Source organism: Mirounga angustirostris, unplaced genomic scaffold, assembly GCF_029215605.1.
Source record: "Mirounga angustirostris isolate CCGP_5_RB_7025 unplaced genomic scaffold, mMirAng1.0.hap1 SCAF_4, whole genome shotgun sequence".
NCBI classification, from domain to species: domain Eukaryota; kingdom Metazoa; phylum Chordata; class Mammalia; order Carnivora; family Phocidae; genus Mirounga; species Mirounga angustirostris.
In genome coordinates this window covers 173,723,412-173,738,800 of record NW_026991712.1, presented here as the reverse complement: position 1 = coordinate 173,738,800, position 15,389 = coordinate 173,723,412, and the positions used below count along the sequence as shown (strand labels likewise).

Here is a 15,389-nt window from a genome sequence, read left to right as displayed (position 1 = left end):
ATGAGCAGCTGAGGACATGGACCTGCCATTCACTGCAGCGGAGGAAACCAGAGTGCATGGGGGCTGCTGGCAGGTTGCGGGAGTGCCAGGGATGGAGCCTCAGGAGCTCTGTCTGGGGGACCGGTGACACCTCCAGGCAGAGAAGGACAGTCTTAAGAGGTTGGATGTGTTAAGTCTGCAGTTCTAGGGGAAACTGGGAGCCAGAGATAGAACTGTGGGCGCTATCAGGGTACAGATGGTATCTGAGCTCTGAGATAAGGTTATCTACAAAGGGAGGATAAAGAAGAAGGCCAAGGGCTGAGTCCTGGGCTTCTCAATAATTTCAACTCTTGATTGAAGAAACCCTTTTTTTCCTAACAAAATCTTATTTCAAAGCCCAACATGTGAAAAATGCAAATGACGTTGATTGCTCTAGCTGAAGTAGACCCTAGGATCTGGGGGATCTGGACCCTCACCTCACTGATTTCTCCACTTCTCTGCTGGCCCAGAAGGGAGCCTGGGGGCACAGCTGGTCTGGTGGTTTCTTACAAATGCCAGTTTTCCAGCCTTGCTTTTTACCTCTATTTCCCAACAGTCTTTGGCAGTCTGGCCATTGTATCCTCATTATGTGTGTGAGAGAATAGAGAAGCCAAATGATTTATAATAACTTTATAGCAAGTCAGCAGGGGGAGGCTTCCCTTCTCTGAGTCCCGTCTGTCACCTCTGTGTGCAGGCGCGATTTTGCACAGCGCGTGTGGCGAGGGATCCAGACCCGGGGGTTTCTGGGCATGAGGATATATATTCTGCTTCCTGGGAGTGGAATGAGCTCTTCCTTACTTGGGGTGGCCTGGTTAACAGATGGGTGGCCTTGTGTGATGAGAACTCTGTCCTTATTCCTCGGGGAGGGGGGCCACACTGTGCCATCAGCTGTGTGTGAGATGCCATCCGATAGAAGGGCCCAGACCTCTCACCCAGTGTGTTACAAATTGCGTGTGGTTCTAACGCCGTCTCCCAGATCATATTCCCCAACACGTGCCTTGTAGTGTGATCTTGTGTTAGGGAGGCCATACATGTTTGGTGCTGTTTCTAATAAGGAAACTCGTGCGTGTCTCCAGGGAAAATGTACGCCTGCCAGTACTGTGACGCTGTGTTCGCCCAGTCCATTGAGCTGTCCCGCCACGTGAGGACCCACACCGGCGACAAGCCGTATGTCTGCAGGGACTGTGGCAAGGGCTTCCGGCAAGCCAACGGCCTGTCCATCCACCTGCACACCTTTCACAGTACGTACGGAGATGGCGGCTGTCAGGCTCTCAGCGCCAGGCGTGGCTCTGAGAAGGCGTGTAACCATCATGACAGACGTTGTCACTCCACCAGAGCCAGGCCCCCATTTGGTGCCTTCCCCTCCCCTATTCTCCTTCAAAACTGAGTCCCTCGTTTCTGTTTCTAGAAGAATCCCATTTTAACATGTCATTGTGTAATGTCCGGGCTGTTTCCTTGTCTCCTTTTTAGCCCACCTGGCACTGCTTGGCTGACAAAGGCAAATTATGCTTGAAGGAGAGCCTCAGTAACAGGCCGTAGAGCGACAGAATATTCCCATTAGGTCCACTGAGCGGCTCTTTGCACGCCCCCTCCCTCCCCCGCTCATCTTGGAGTCCTACCCGCCTTCCCCATAGGAGCAGCCAGACGCTGTCTGAGTTAATATCTCCTGTCATGAGTGGTCCCTGCTCAGGCCTCCCACCTCCTGCCCCGGGAAGCCTACTGCACGGCATTCTGTCCCCTGTGCCCCTGGGGCCACGCAGGTAGTGGGGTCTGCCCCCGCCTGTCTCCCCTTCTACCGGAACTGATACAGACAAAACACACTTCTGGTCAACACACGCACAGGAAGGCAAAGAGAGCTCTGTGCGTCCTCATTCCAGCCTTGGGAAATGGCCAGTGTGGTCGGGTAGCCACGTCCCACCTCCCCCAGCAGACTGGTTACAGCGGGAGTGAGCAGCATGGTGCAGCAGAGGGGTTAGGAGCTTGGGCTCTGACACCACACGGGCCTGGAACTGGACCTTGACCCCGCCATTTACTTCCTTGAGACCTTAAACAGATTTCTTAACCTTTCCAAGCCCCCTCTGCCCCTTCTGTAAATGAGGAAAAATAATAATGCCACCACCTTGGATTGCTGTGAGAATTAGTAAGGTATCCCATGTAAAGCATGAAGCTCCCTGCCTGACACACAGAAAATGCTCGATAAATGCCAGATAGTATTATTGGTGGTGAAAGCAACCCTCTCAGGTGCCATTTGTCACCATCAAAGCCTGTCTTTCTGGTGTCCCATTCACCCTGCATATCCTTCTCCCCTTCTTCCCTCCCCACCCCTGTTTCCCACACACCAGTTTCTAGCTGTCAGCAAAAACAGTGCCTCACAAACACAGGCTTTATGTCAATACATTCAAATATATTATCAGCCAGCCAGCAAAGGACGTTGTCAGGGCTCCTATGTGCCCGACATGGGGCTAGACACTGGGCAATGCAGGAGGTATATACATTGCTGCCCCTTTCCCCCAGAGAGTTCACAAGTCCCCGTATCCAGCTATGGTAGACTCCCAGATGATGAGATCTGGCTTAGATCTGGTGCCATAAGTTCAGTGTCGTTTCGACCTTTCTAAAGGACATTCTGCTCTAGTCTCCTTTTCCTGGTAGCATTACCTGGGAGCCAGGAGAGGGTGGGACTAATCAACTGTCAGGATGAAGAGGAGCCCCAAGACTTCCGTGTCATTGGCAGCAGGCCAGCGGCCAGGCCCCTCTCCTGGACCACTCCTTGCCTGTCACAGGACCGCGTCATCGCGGATGGACAACTGCTTCACTGTGCCTTCAGAGACTGTGTAGACTGAGATTTCAAGAGCTCATGTCCACAGGGACACTGGTTAATGACACCAAGTGCTGCCGTGTGTCCAAATTCCAGAATTAATTGGACTCCGTGCACACGTAAGATTGGCTAGTAGGCAAAGGATTGTATTATTAAAACATTCTGCTTTCTGTTGCTTTCAGAAAAAATAAATTGAAGTCTCTTGCCATAGGGATGGCAAATGTATCCTTCATCAGTGCTGCTGCTTATTTTTGAGGCCTCCCTGCAAAGTTGGCGTGTCTAGTTAAGCAGGTGGCTCAGGGCACGGCCTTGGGAGTGAGAGCTGGACTGTCACCCACTTCAGCCATTTCCCACTTGTGTCACTGGGTGCTCTCTAAGCGTTGCTTTTCCTAATCTCTAAAATAGGATGATAGTAGATCCCACTCATAGGGTTATTGGAAAGATAGAGTGAGTTTATGTTTGTAAGGCACTTAAAACATGCCTGTCATACAGCACTCATTAAACATTGAAAATGTTTGTATTGTTGAATCTAAGGTGAGGAGGAGGGAAGCATTCTTCCTGTCAGTCAACGTTGACAACAAAGGAAATAGTGAGGCTCTGGGGAGTGTGTTGAAAATCTCTGCAGAAAATGAGAACACTCAGAAATGCCCAGTGCAGGGGCGCCTGGGTGGCTCAGTTGGTTAGGCGACTGCCTTCGGCTCGGGTCATGATCCTGGAGTCCTGGGATCGAGTCCCATATCGGGCTCCTTGCTCAGCAGGGGGTCTGCTTCTCCCTCTGACCTTCCCCCCTCTTGTGTGCTCTCTCTTTCTCATTCTCTCTCTCTCAAATAAATAAATAAAAAATAAAATCTTAAAAAAAAAAAAAAGAAATGCCCAGTGCAGGCAGGGGAACAGCAAGGGCAGTACTCCCTGCAAAGTAGTTAAATGGAATTGAACTTGTAGGATGTAATGTGAGGAATGGCGATGAACTACCTGGTGCCACAGAGGGGGTTTAGTACAGAAGCCTCAGAGGAGGCATCCCCCTTCCTGGGACGAGACGAAGGTAGGGGGTGGTCAGGTGATCGCCGTGCTCGTGGCCGGGCCTGACCTCTGAACAGTCTCGCACCTGGAGCCGTGCACAGCAGCCACGTCTCCCTGACGGCTGCCTGTGGTGTTTTTCCCCTCCCTCTCTCCTCACGGATGTCCGTGAAACCAGACATAGAAGATCCGTACGACTGCAAGAAATGCAGGATGAGCTTCCCCACTCTGCAGGACCACCGCAAGCACATCCACGAGGTGCACTCCAAGGAGTACCACCCCTGCCCCACGTGCGGCAAGATCTTCAGTGCCCCCTCCATGCTGGAGCGGCACATGGTGACCCACGTCGGAGGGAAACCCTTCAGCTGTGGGATTTGCAACAAGGCCTACCAGGTGACCGCACGCTCGGCCGGGAGCACCACCTCCCCCTCCCTGTCCCCCACCCCCGTCCCGATCCCCATCCCCATCCCCAGGCCCCAGCCTATCCTCCCTTACATCTGCCAGGAGTCCCAGAGAGGACGATGTGGCTGCTACCATGAAGGATGCAGCTTGTAATTACTCAGATTCTCTAAGGTGATCTGGTCAGAGTAATGCAGTTGGGAGCTTTAATTGGAGCCGAAAATTCCTACACCTCTTCTCTTGGATTTCAGCCCTGTCATGAGCTGAATGCTGCTTTTCCCCTTGGACATTCACACTCTGTGGAGCCTATTGACCCCATGTGTCAAGGGATGTGAGAGTGACAGTGGACTGTGTAACATTGCCTGGAGTTACCTTGTTTAGCACAATGACTGGGTTGTTATTGCTGTTTTTAAACTCCTAGGGAAGGGGTCTGCTTTTTCACCATAGAATTTAGTATGTAATTAAAGGGAAACCCCGTATGGAACTAAAAAGAAACCACGTATGAGAAGCTGAACTCTAAAACTACAGAGAAAAAAATGGTTCTTGTGACATCTGTAGGATTTGGATGTAGGGAGAAAAGCCCAGCAGCTAATTTCAGCTCCACAGACATGGAGAGCTAACTCCACACCTGGTGCTGTGACCACAGAGCTGCGTAAGGCCTTGGCTTGGTCTCTGGGAAAGCCTGGAACTGTAGGGAGAGTGTCCCCGGGCTGCTCTGGAACCCGGGAAGGAGCAGGGACAGCACATGCTTCTGCTCCATCGGGCTTCTCTGCTGCTTCCTGGGGCCTCTTGGAGGCAGTGAGATACAGCTCAGATGCGCCAGTTGGAAGGCCAGGGTTTGAATCCTGGGCCTGCTGTTTACTAATGATATGACCTTGGGCAAGTCTTCTAACCCCTGTGTGCCTCAGCTTCCCCCTCATTAGAAAGATTCTGATGCCTCGCTCATAGGCTTGTTGTGAGGGGTGAGAGTTTCTGAAGGACCAGGCTGTGCCCTGCCCTGTAGTGGCCTCTCAGTAAACACACAGGTGCCTGGTTCCCCCGAACACCAGCCTTTCCCCTCACGTGAGCACTCAGTGTGACAGGTAGGAGTGTGATTCTAGATCCATAAGCTCATTTGTCTCACGAAGGCCTTGGGACCTCTCCAGCTTGCTGGAACCTTCTAAGACTTAACGTTTGCCATATTCCTTGCAGCAATTGTCTGGTTTGTGGTACCACAATCGGACCCACCACCCTGATGTGTTTGCTGCTCAGAACCATCGATCTTCCAAATTCTCGTCACTCCAGTGCAGCTCCTGTGACAAAACCTTTTCCAACACCATTGAACACAAGAAGCACATCAAGGCAGAGCACGCAGGTGAACTTTGGGTGCCTAGAGACCGCGAGTGGGAGCTGATGAGTGGGAGCGGCTCGATGACAGTGTCCTGGGCTCCAGCCCCCAATCCCAGCTTCCGGTGCTGTAGTGTGGTGTGTGTGGCAGTGGCCTTTGTTCTGTCCCGGCACACCTGAAGGAGGCCACGCCGGCCCATCAGTAACAGGGAACAGTAGCTTGAGTGGCAGTGGTTCTCAAACCCGGGGGCCTGGAGCACGGTAAGCTCCTACGAGCCCTGAGGGACACTGGTACATTGTGGGGCCTGGGACGGGTGGTGGCTCTAGCGGCCGACAGGCTCGGGTGGAGATCCCGACTCCCGCACGGAGCAGCTGCATGACCTTGGCAAGTGACCTCTCTTTCCTGAGCCAGTTTCCTTCGCTTCAGAAAGTTAATACCCACTGTGCCGCTCAGTCTGGGGATAATCACCGTGGTCATGAAGCATCTCCTATGTGCAAGGCACCTGCTAAGCATTGGTGGGCGCTTTCTTTTTTTTTTTTTTTAAGATTTTTTTTTTATTTATTTGCGAGAGAGAGAGAATGAGAGACAGAGAGCATGAGAGGGAGGAGGGTCAGAGGGAGAAGCAGACTCCCTGCCTAGCAGGGAGCCTGACGTGGGACTCGATCCCGGGACTCCAGGATCATGACCTGAGCCGAAGGCAGTCGCTTAACCAACTGAGCCACCCAGGCGCCCTAGTGGGCGCTTTCTTATTCCATTCTCGTAGCAGCCCTACTTCCATCCAGGCGGCCTGGCTCCAATCTGGCGTTTTCTTTACACTAGACTGCGCTGCTAGCTCATAGCTGTGAGGTTCCTGGCACTTGGCAGACGCTTGCTAAGTGTCGGCCCTCACCACCCTCCCCAGCCTGAGAGAGCTGTCCTCTGGTTGGTTCCCACCACTTCTTTCCTTGTGTGCTCCGCAGATATGAAGTTCCACGAATGTGACCAGTGTAAGGAGCTCTTCCCCACGCCAGCATTGCTACAAGTTCACATCAAGTGCCAGCATTCAGGTCAGTGCCCCTCGTGAGATGCTCCTGGCTGGGACTGCCCCGGTGCATCTCGTCTCCACCATCCACAGCTGTGCAGTCCAGGCCAAGGAACGGAACTGACTTGTGCCTCAGTTTCCTCTTCTATAAAACGGGGACAATTATAGTGCTTCCTTCCTTATAGGGTAACTGCAAATTGAATACGTTAGTACACAGAGAACACATAAGGCCCGGCACCCGTGAGCATCCCTCTAGCGTGACCTGTGATTATTGTTGTCACTGCCATGTCTCCTCAAATCTAAAATGCTAGTCTTTCATGAACCATTAAGAAAGAAAAACTGCTGCCAGTTAAACTATACTTTATTGTCACTTAGAATTTGCAGGTGATTCTAAGTGCTGTTTTGGACTTAATTTGGCATAGATTGTACACACTCTTGTATGGGTGCATCAGAAGGAGAATCACCAGATAAATCATGGTGAGCATCCCGCTTCTCAGAGCAGCTTTCACTTCCAACTGTCGAGGCGCGTGTCATCGCACGTGGCGCTGTGATGGGGCACAGGCGGGCCGTGGGCTTGGGTCCCTCGAGCATGACATGGAACTGGTCTACTTTTGGTGCACTGGGCATGTAGCTGGACATCCACCCCTTACTCATCCCTCCCGAACCCTCCTAAACCCCCGGTTCCTGGGAGTTAAAAACGTGCACCACTCCTGTCTCAGGGATGTTCTTTGAAGCCACGGACACACGCCCCACAGGTCTCGGTGTTGCCCCCATAGCTGCCCGTGTGTGTGGGCACTGCTAATTTTACATCCCACTGCTGCCTAGCCCGTAGCGGTCATAAGATGCCATCGAACCCAGGTCAGAGATGTTAAAGCACGCCTCTTAGACTTGATGAAGTATGGCGTCCTCAGCATCCTGATCTGCAGTTGAGTGAAGAATGGCCTTCAACCAAGGCCAAGTCAGTCTGAAGCTAATACTGACGAAGCTGTGGTTGCAGAGCCCCTTGCTTACATGGGACCTATTCCTGTATTTGTAATGTTGCCTTATTTTTCCCGAAGAGGATCCCCCAAACTGTAGAAGCTTCAGGTCCCACAGAACCCGAATCTGCCTCTGCACCTCGATCCTGGTTGCTCTTTCCTCTCCCCTCTCCCTGCTCTTGTTTCTCTCTGGCATTCCGTCTAGCCCATCCTTTCTGTCCGCCCTCTTCCAGGGTCCCAGCCATTCAAGTGCTTGTACTGTACGGCCACCTTCCGCTTCCCAGGAGCACTGCAGCACCACGTCACCACGGAGCACTTCAAGCAGTCAGAGAGCACCTTCCCCTGTGAGCTCTGCGGGGAGCTCTTCACTGCCCAGGCCCAGCTGGATGGTCACTTGGAATCTGAACACCCAAAGGTGATGGGCTCTGAACCCCAAGCAGCAGCCTCACAGGTGGTGCAGGTGATTCTGGGGCCATTAGATACGAGGGTGCTAACACGGGGTTCCTGAGGCTTCTGTGGAGGCAGCTCTGTCACACCACCCAGCCTTTCTCTTGGGGGCTCCCGGAAGATCCCATTAAGTAATAACATGACCAAGAGGCCCTTGTAGAGGAGTCTCTCTGGTGGACCTCTTACCAAACAGAACTGTAGAACATTCTAGTCTCCTGGTAATCACCTGCAAATGACCCCTGGGTAGAGGGAGCCTGGAACGAGAATTTCCAAAAGCAGAACACCTTTGGTTTGTCCTAATTCACACACTTCCCCCACCTTCTGCGAAACACCGTGGGGTGTGACAGGAGTGGCAGGAAATCTCAGAGAAGGGGGTGAGCTCTCTGTTGGGACCCCTTGCCGCTGAAACACTTTGATAGCTCCTCTAGGCTGGGCACAGGACACTGGGTACATCAGGGCTCCTCACCTTTACCTGGGGGAGAAGCTCGCCTCTCCCTGTCTTCTCCAGAGAGGGTGGGTGGAAAAGGAAAAGAAACGCAGTTCTGTGGATTATCTGTGGATGGACAGGAGCAGTGCTGTTAACTGATTGGACCGCCCCGCTGTCCAGCCCCACAGAGGAGTCCTTGATGAACCATGTTCTCAGGGGCCTCTGCGAGACCAGAGAGCAGGTCAGGTGGGCAGGCTGCAGTGAAGTTCCTGCTACCATGTCACCCAGAATGGCTCTGCTTTGGTCTTTTTTTTTTTATATATATATAAGGATTCTTGGTAAGATGTCCTTTGAGGAAAAAGGGGGAAAAAAAAGGCTTCCATTCCTAAAGAAAAAGAAAGAAAACCAGTTTGAAAACTACTATCCTAGATGATTTTTGATTAAACATTATAATCCATCTTCTCACCCCTCACAGCACCGTGGGGCTGAACTTGGCTTTCCCCTTCTGCCACTCAGGCCTAGCGCTCTGCTCTCCACTTCTGGCTAGTTGTCAAGGGCCAGGGTGACTGTGCCCTCTGTGGGCTCCCTGGTTTGAAAATATCAAGGGGCACCAAGCTGCCCTGAGTCCCCACAGGTCACAAGCATCAACTTGGAGGTTGGGACGGGAACTGGGTGTGCTTCACCATAGACTGGTTCTCCCTGAGCCATCTTGAGCAGGTGACACAGATTTGGAAGGGGTCTGTGTGGCCTTTGGAGAAGGGCTGCCCGCTGGGGAGGCCGAATGAGGGAGTTGATAGAAGTCACATTTCCTCCATTCGTTCCTGCTTCTAAGTTCTATAATGATGTAGCCTCCAAGGAAGGCTCTTCTTCACCTGAGGGCCAGAGACACCACCTTTGGCCAGCCAAGGCTGCTGATAAATCCTTCCATTTCTGTGGTCAGGCCTGAGACTAACCACTTTCAGTAGCCTTCCTTTCACATGGTCCTTACCTCTGCAGTGTGATCCTCAAGACACGAAAACCCAGTGTAAGAAACTGAGCCGGTATTCACTGGTGTGTAATCATAGAGTCCGGGCACCCTGAGATGGCGTACTGAGCTAAATTATAGCAATTTAGCACACAGAGTTATTTAAATTGTTTGCTTGCCTTCTCTTTTGCATCACCTGTGTTAGACTTGCCTCTTCCCATTAGGCACATGTAATTGCTCTCCTCAGGTGAAAACATAAATATCATCATTACAGCATGAGACAAAAACCATGTAAATTCTGGGGAGCTCCCTGTGGACACTGCCTAGACAGCCTCACGGTCTTTCCCTTTCAGGTGATCCAAACCCCAGAGCCGGCGGCCCCGACAGAGCAGGTGATCACTTTGGAGGAGACCCAGCTTGCTGGGTCACAGGTGTTTGTGACGTTGCCAGATTCGCAGACATCTCAGTCCAGCTCTGAGCTTGTGGCCGTGACCGTGGAGGATTTGCTAGATGGTACTGTGACCCTGATCTGTGGCGAGGCCAAGTGAGTGGCCGATCATCCCATGGAGGCTCCTGCGTTTGCAGCAGAGCGAGCGTTCCGCGGCTTGCCGTTAGCCCTCAGTCCCTGGCTGTCCTGAGTAGCGAGCATCTCAGCCTGCACCAATCAGAGCACTCTCACTTTGTTCTCACAGAACCAACAGTGTTGGAGTCCTGGGCACGGACGCCACTGCCCTCCCCAGGGGACAGGCCTACTTCCCACAGGCCTGCTGCTGTGGCCTCTGATGAGCAGTGGGATGGGAGCTGGTGACCAGGGCACTGGAGAGGTGCCGCAGGCCGGCGGCCTTCACTGTGCAGCATGGCGGGTAGAGGTGGGCCTGCAGCCCACAGACTGGGCCCTCCAATGGTGCCGGTGCTTCCTGGCCATTTAGAAGTGAGAGAAAAGCACCAACACACCATCCAGAGACCCCCCGGCTAGAGCACACTTGGCTCCTTCCTCACCCTGTCATCTTCCCATCCGCTTGGGTGGCCTGGCCCTCTCCTGGTGGCAGGACAGGGAGCAGCGTGTTCACACAGGCCGAGTCCCAGCTCATCAGTACAGTTAGCCCTTGCCCAAACCAAGCCTTGCAGGGTTTCTGCAGGATGTGCTCCCTGTGGGGCCGTCCAGCTGCAGACAATCCCTGCCCTTCCAGAATCTTCTCCGCGGTGTTCTGTACCCGAGGGCTGTCCCCACAGCCTTCCATGTTCTCCTCAGAGCCGAGACTGTCTTCCCCTCGCTCCAGAGCCTGTGGAGGGCTCACGACCCAGCGCCGGGTGCCGGGGTGCCCCGGCTCCTCCCCCTGCCACGGTCTCCCTGCCTTGTGAGCGGCCTGCTGTCCAGTTCCTCCAGGCAGCGCCTGTTACTGTGGGCTAGTGATCCTTTGGCGTCAGAATTTCACAAAGCTTTTTTATCTTCAGTTCCTAAAATATAATCTGGTAATTAATGGTTTGTGGAATCCATTATGAAGTGCAATTAGATGGATGTAGGTTCCTGCCGTTCGGAGGGAATGACTAGCATTTATCTTCCTTTCCTCGATGCTGGAAAGTCGAAGACTGCTGGTGCAGTGTTTACACACTGGGCAGGGCTGCCGGCCACCTGGTGCAGCGTCACCCCTGGCAGAGCGTGACTACATCACTCACCCTCCAGCTACGGGCTGGCGGAGGACAAGCCCATGCCTTCTTTCCAAGCGCATTTCACGTCACCAGGTACAAGCAGGGGCAAGGGGTCAATTTGGGACACAGTCAGGACTTCCACTGCCTCCGCACGCTGCTGGTAGGACAGAAGGCAGGGCCCCGCCACTGCCTGCTGTGGCCACCGTGGCCATGCGCCAGCAGCGAGTTCCAGCGCGGGCCTGCGCATGCAGGCAGCTAACTCCTCCCGCCTCCAGTTGTGTCCTCATTTTGATTTGCAAGTCACTTGAGCTTGTCGGCTCAGGGATCTTCCCATTCTGGAGTAAATGAAGTTTTCAAAGGCAAGTCCTCAGAAGCCGAAACCTGACCAGAAGATGGTGCTCAAACCTTGAAGACGTGGCCTCCACACGAAGCCCTCCCTGCTCCTGCCACAGCTGGCTCATCTTCAGCTGGTGCGGTCCCGGGAGCTGTCAGAGCAGGAGAGCTCTTGATCTGCAAGTGGCAGAATGGCACCAAATCTCCCGTTGGCACCAGCTGAAGCCCTCTGAAAGGGACTGGAGTGGCCCAGCCCAGCGGACAAGGATGCTGGTCTGCCGCGATGGTTGGGGGTTGCGGCGTCATCAGAATTTCTGCTCACCGAAAAATAACTGAATTGCCGAGGGCCCGTGGGGGAAAGTGATTTTTTTTTTAAGAAGCCTTGTGATGAAAGAAAGCTGTAAGTTTTTAAACCAAGTTTCAGATCCTTTCAAGTACCGAGAACTCCTTGCTCGGGTTTCCGTCGGAGCCCCCGATGGTGGCAGGGCACGCTTTCCTTCAGGATCGCGGGCCCCGCAGCTCGCTCGCTGTGCGGGGCGCACAGAGAGAGGTGGGCGCTCTCGTGGATGCGCGCTCACCTACCCCGTGGCGCACGCGGCAGGAGGCACGGACGCTGTGCTGCCTCCGGTCAGGAATGAGGAAAGGTGCGTCCTGAACTTAGCCTTTGCTCTGAGTGGACCTCCGCAAGGGGCTGCCTTGGTGGCAATTTTGTAGTGTCACTCCCTAGAGATGCCCAAGCGTGGACTTTATTGTAGGAAGACTTTTCCTAGCTCTGCTTGGCCATTTTGTTCTTTCCTCCCACTGCTGCCTGAGAGACCTTCTGAATGTCTGCCACAGAGGACATTGTCATCGTGCTCTCCTCGGTCCCCCTCACTTGCTTTCTCATGGCAGAGGTGTCTCTGCCTCGTTGCCATGGGTGCGTCCTTCCTGGTGGCCTCCAGGCTGAACCCTGGGGGCATTTGTGGTGGTGTGGAGGAGCCTGTGGGCTCCTTGGAACCCCTGCTCGAATATGTCCATTGGGACCCCAGACTTTCTGTGCTCCCAGAGCTCATGAAGCAGCTGGTGAGGAGAGATAGGCAGTCAGATTCCAAGCTGGAGTCTAAATCTGTGGGAGTAATGGGGATCGCTTAGGGAACAGGATTTGCCATCCCAGGTAAGTGAGGCGACAGGTAGGAGATGGAAGAGCAGGGGTTGCCAGAGGAACATGGGACTGTCCCAAGGACATGACAGCACCTGGCCACAGGGGCAGTAGAGGGGTGGAGGCAAAGGCAAAGCTCCTGCTTCTGTAATAAAGCCTGTCTCTTCTATCTCAGAAGCTTTGTGTTTAGAAAACGTGGAGCCCAGCAAGTACCAAGGACTGCGCTGTGAATCCTGGGTTCCCCTGGTGATCCAAGGCTTCTCTGTGGAAGCGCTCTGACTCTCCCCTCTCTCCGACCACCGGCATCAGCCTCATCCCTCAGGGAAGAGCTCTGATGGTCAGGTGCTGAGGGACAAAACGGGGTCTAGTCTGACAGGTGAATGGGGGGGAAGGTCCCCTTCTCTCCTGGTTTAAGTAAGTCAGTGATACTCTCAGAATCAAGAAGAAAGATGAGATGGACCCTAAGAGGTTCTCACCCCAGGTGATGTCACGGTCACCACAGGCTGATGACATATTAATGAAATGGGAGGGCTGTGCCTTTAAATCTCATGTGCCCGAGATCTTTGAATTGCCTAAGGGATGGAAGAAACTGCTAACCTCACATAGAACGGTTCTAGGGGATAAGAAGTGTTTGTATTAAATCGGGGCTAGAAAGCGGGACAATGATGGAGAAATGGCTGAGATGCTTTAATTATTTCTCCCAAAGAAAGAACAGCAGCCTCAGCCCCCTCCACTTGGTCCAGTATTTCCCAGGGACCCTTGGGAGGTAGGGAAAAAATGGGAGTAACAGTAAGATTTGGGGTTGAAGAAGGTATCAGAGGCAAACTGATAAGATTGTTTTGTTGCCATGGAAAACCTTGGGGTTGTAGGACTTGGGCCAGAAGCTCAAAACACAGCCAGAGCTCAGAAGCTTCCTGCATGTACAGCTGTGCCTATAAGGACGAGAGAAGCTGCCTGTGCTCTGGGATCACGCTGTTGAGAAAAATGATCCCCTGGACTAATTCACATTGTGTCCAAATCATGGAAATGTTCGTCGTTTCTCTTCCCAAGGCCAGCCACACCTCCCACGACGGTCAGGACAACCAGCCAGCACCTGATGCTGTGTAAATTAAATTACGAACCATTATTTTCATTTAACTTTTGCACTATTCTATATAAATAAAATACGTACTTTGAAAAAATTGTGCTGCATGAGCTTCAAACAGACTGTAATGAGACCTGTTTCCTCTTTGGTTCTGGCCAGGGGCACAACCTTGACCAGGGATTCGTAGGGGCTCTTGTACCTTCAGGCCAGGCCAGCATGGAGGGTGGAGGGGATGCTGTCCTGTCAGGGGGAAGCTCTTCCTGAGAGCCCGCTTGCCCCAGGAGCAAGTGTGATGTGGTGTGTCGGAGGCGGGCGTGGGTGTGCAGCCTGGGCTATCCGCGCTGTGCCACTTGCTGACTGCGTGGCCTTGGGGGAGACACCCTCCAGCCCCCTCCTCGCAGCTGCCATCTGTAATGGGGGACAGTGCCGCACAGAATGGTACGGGGAATTCCAAGGCTGGCTTCAATGAACTTAGTGTTGAGACTGTAATTGTTGGCTAAGTCTTTCATGTGGCGGTCAGCCATTCCCCGAGATTGCTGGTGCTGAGTGGTGTCCATTTCTGCACCTTCGCGTTTCTCTTCTCCCTCCCTCCCTCTTCCTCCCCCTCCCTCCCCCTCCCTCTCTCTCTCGCTCTCTCTTGCTCTCTCTCGCTCTCTCTCGCTCTCTCTCTGAACCCTCGGGGGACCTTATAACACCCACCACTTTTCATTTATCTCTGGCATCTCAACTGCCCCAGAGCACAAAGTGTTGAGCAGATGAGTATAACATAAGCAGAAACCTTTTGTGGTAAATAGCTGAAAACGTCACGTTGCTGGCAGCCAAGGAGGCAACAGAGAGGCAGCCCACGGGTGGGATGCACATCATTTCTACAGGAAGAATCTGCGTGAAAGACAAGGGGAGGCACGTCCCCGCTATTCTGTCTGCTAGTCCTCTAAGGTCGGGTCAGCCCTGAAGCCAGGGCAAGCAGGGGTGAGGCGGCTCTGTGCTCGAGTCTCCCAGGACCGCCCTGGAGTGGCACGAGTGGACCCTTGTCCAGAGCCCACAGGGCCTTTATGAAGGAGTACCCCTGCCTACGCGGTGTCTGGAGACAGGCTGGAGCACTCCATTGTATTGGGAGCAATAACCCTTACAGTGTCCTAGGCAGCCTTGGATAATTGTAACACACCGCAGGGCTCCAGCCATGAAGGTGAAAGTGTGAAGAGGTGGGAAGTGGGCCGAGTGATCCCTTGGCAGTCCCATTATCCCTGGGCCTGGGGGGCTGCTGTAGGAGGCTAGATGGCGCAGGGGGAAGGGCATGGACTAACTAGATGGATGACCTTGGCCAAGGCCTTCCTGAACTCCTAACGGCATATAGATGCTTTGGAAATGATGTCTGTTACTGTTTCCAGCACTTGTAAAGAGCCTGGGGGGAGAGGGCAGAGAAGGGCAAGAAGGAGTAGGCCCAACATATCCCTAAGTTGGAGGGCCTGGAATAGAGTGCCGGGGTGCCCGAGACCAAGGTAAGACTCACCTCTCTGAGCTGTACTACAGTAGTCCCAGGGCCCCTGTCCCAGACCCAAGTGAACGTGGCGGGGGTGGGGGGGCGGACAAGAGGGGGACCGGACGTCCCGGCTTGGAGTGGCACAGCTGAGGGGTCTATTCTGAGTACAGGGGCAGCCTCTGAAGGTCAGCTGGGAGCACACGCAGTGAGAACTAGGGAGTGGAAACACGGAGTACATAATGGTGTCTGGCCTTCCCACCCTGCCTCTGGAGTGTTCTCTTCAGTGTTCATC

The 15,389-nt window shown here is 53.5% G+C and overlaps 1 protein-coding gene across 4 annotated transcripts in view; it reads left to right on the top strand.

Annotated features, from left to right (window-relative positions):
• The window catches only part of ZBTB40 (zinc finger and BTB domain containing 40), a 74,935-nt gene extending 61,220 nt beyond the window's left edge, over positions 1 to 13,715 (top strand). For 2 of the 4 annotated variants that reach the window (XM_045898488.2, XM_064589787.1), the window contains 6 exons: positions 1,095 to 1,259; positions 4,029 to 4,243; positions 5,441 to 5,603; positions 6,536 to 6,622; positions 7,808 to 8,034; positions 9,766 to 13,715. In XM_045898488.2, the coding sequence (XP_045754444.1) occupies positions 1,095 to 1,259; positions 4,029 to 4,243; positions 5,441 to 5,603; positions 6,536 to 6,622; positions 7,808 to 8,034; positions 9,766 to 9,960 (1,052 nt within the window). In that variant the 3' untranslated portion in view covers positions 9,961 to 13,715. The remainder of the gene's footprint in view (positions 1 to 1,094; positions 1,260 to 4,028; positions 4,244 to 5,440; positions 5,604 to 6,535; positions 6,623 to 7,807; positions 8,035 to 9,765) is intronic. The other 2 variants (XM_045898492.2, XM_064589788.1) reach the window with 2 other exon arrangements.
• Positions 13,716 to 15,389: the final 1,674 nt, after the last annotated feature.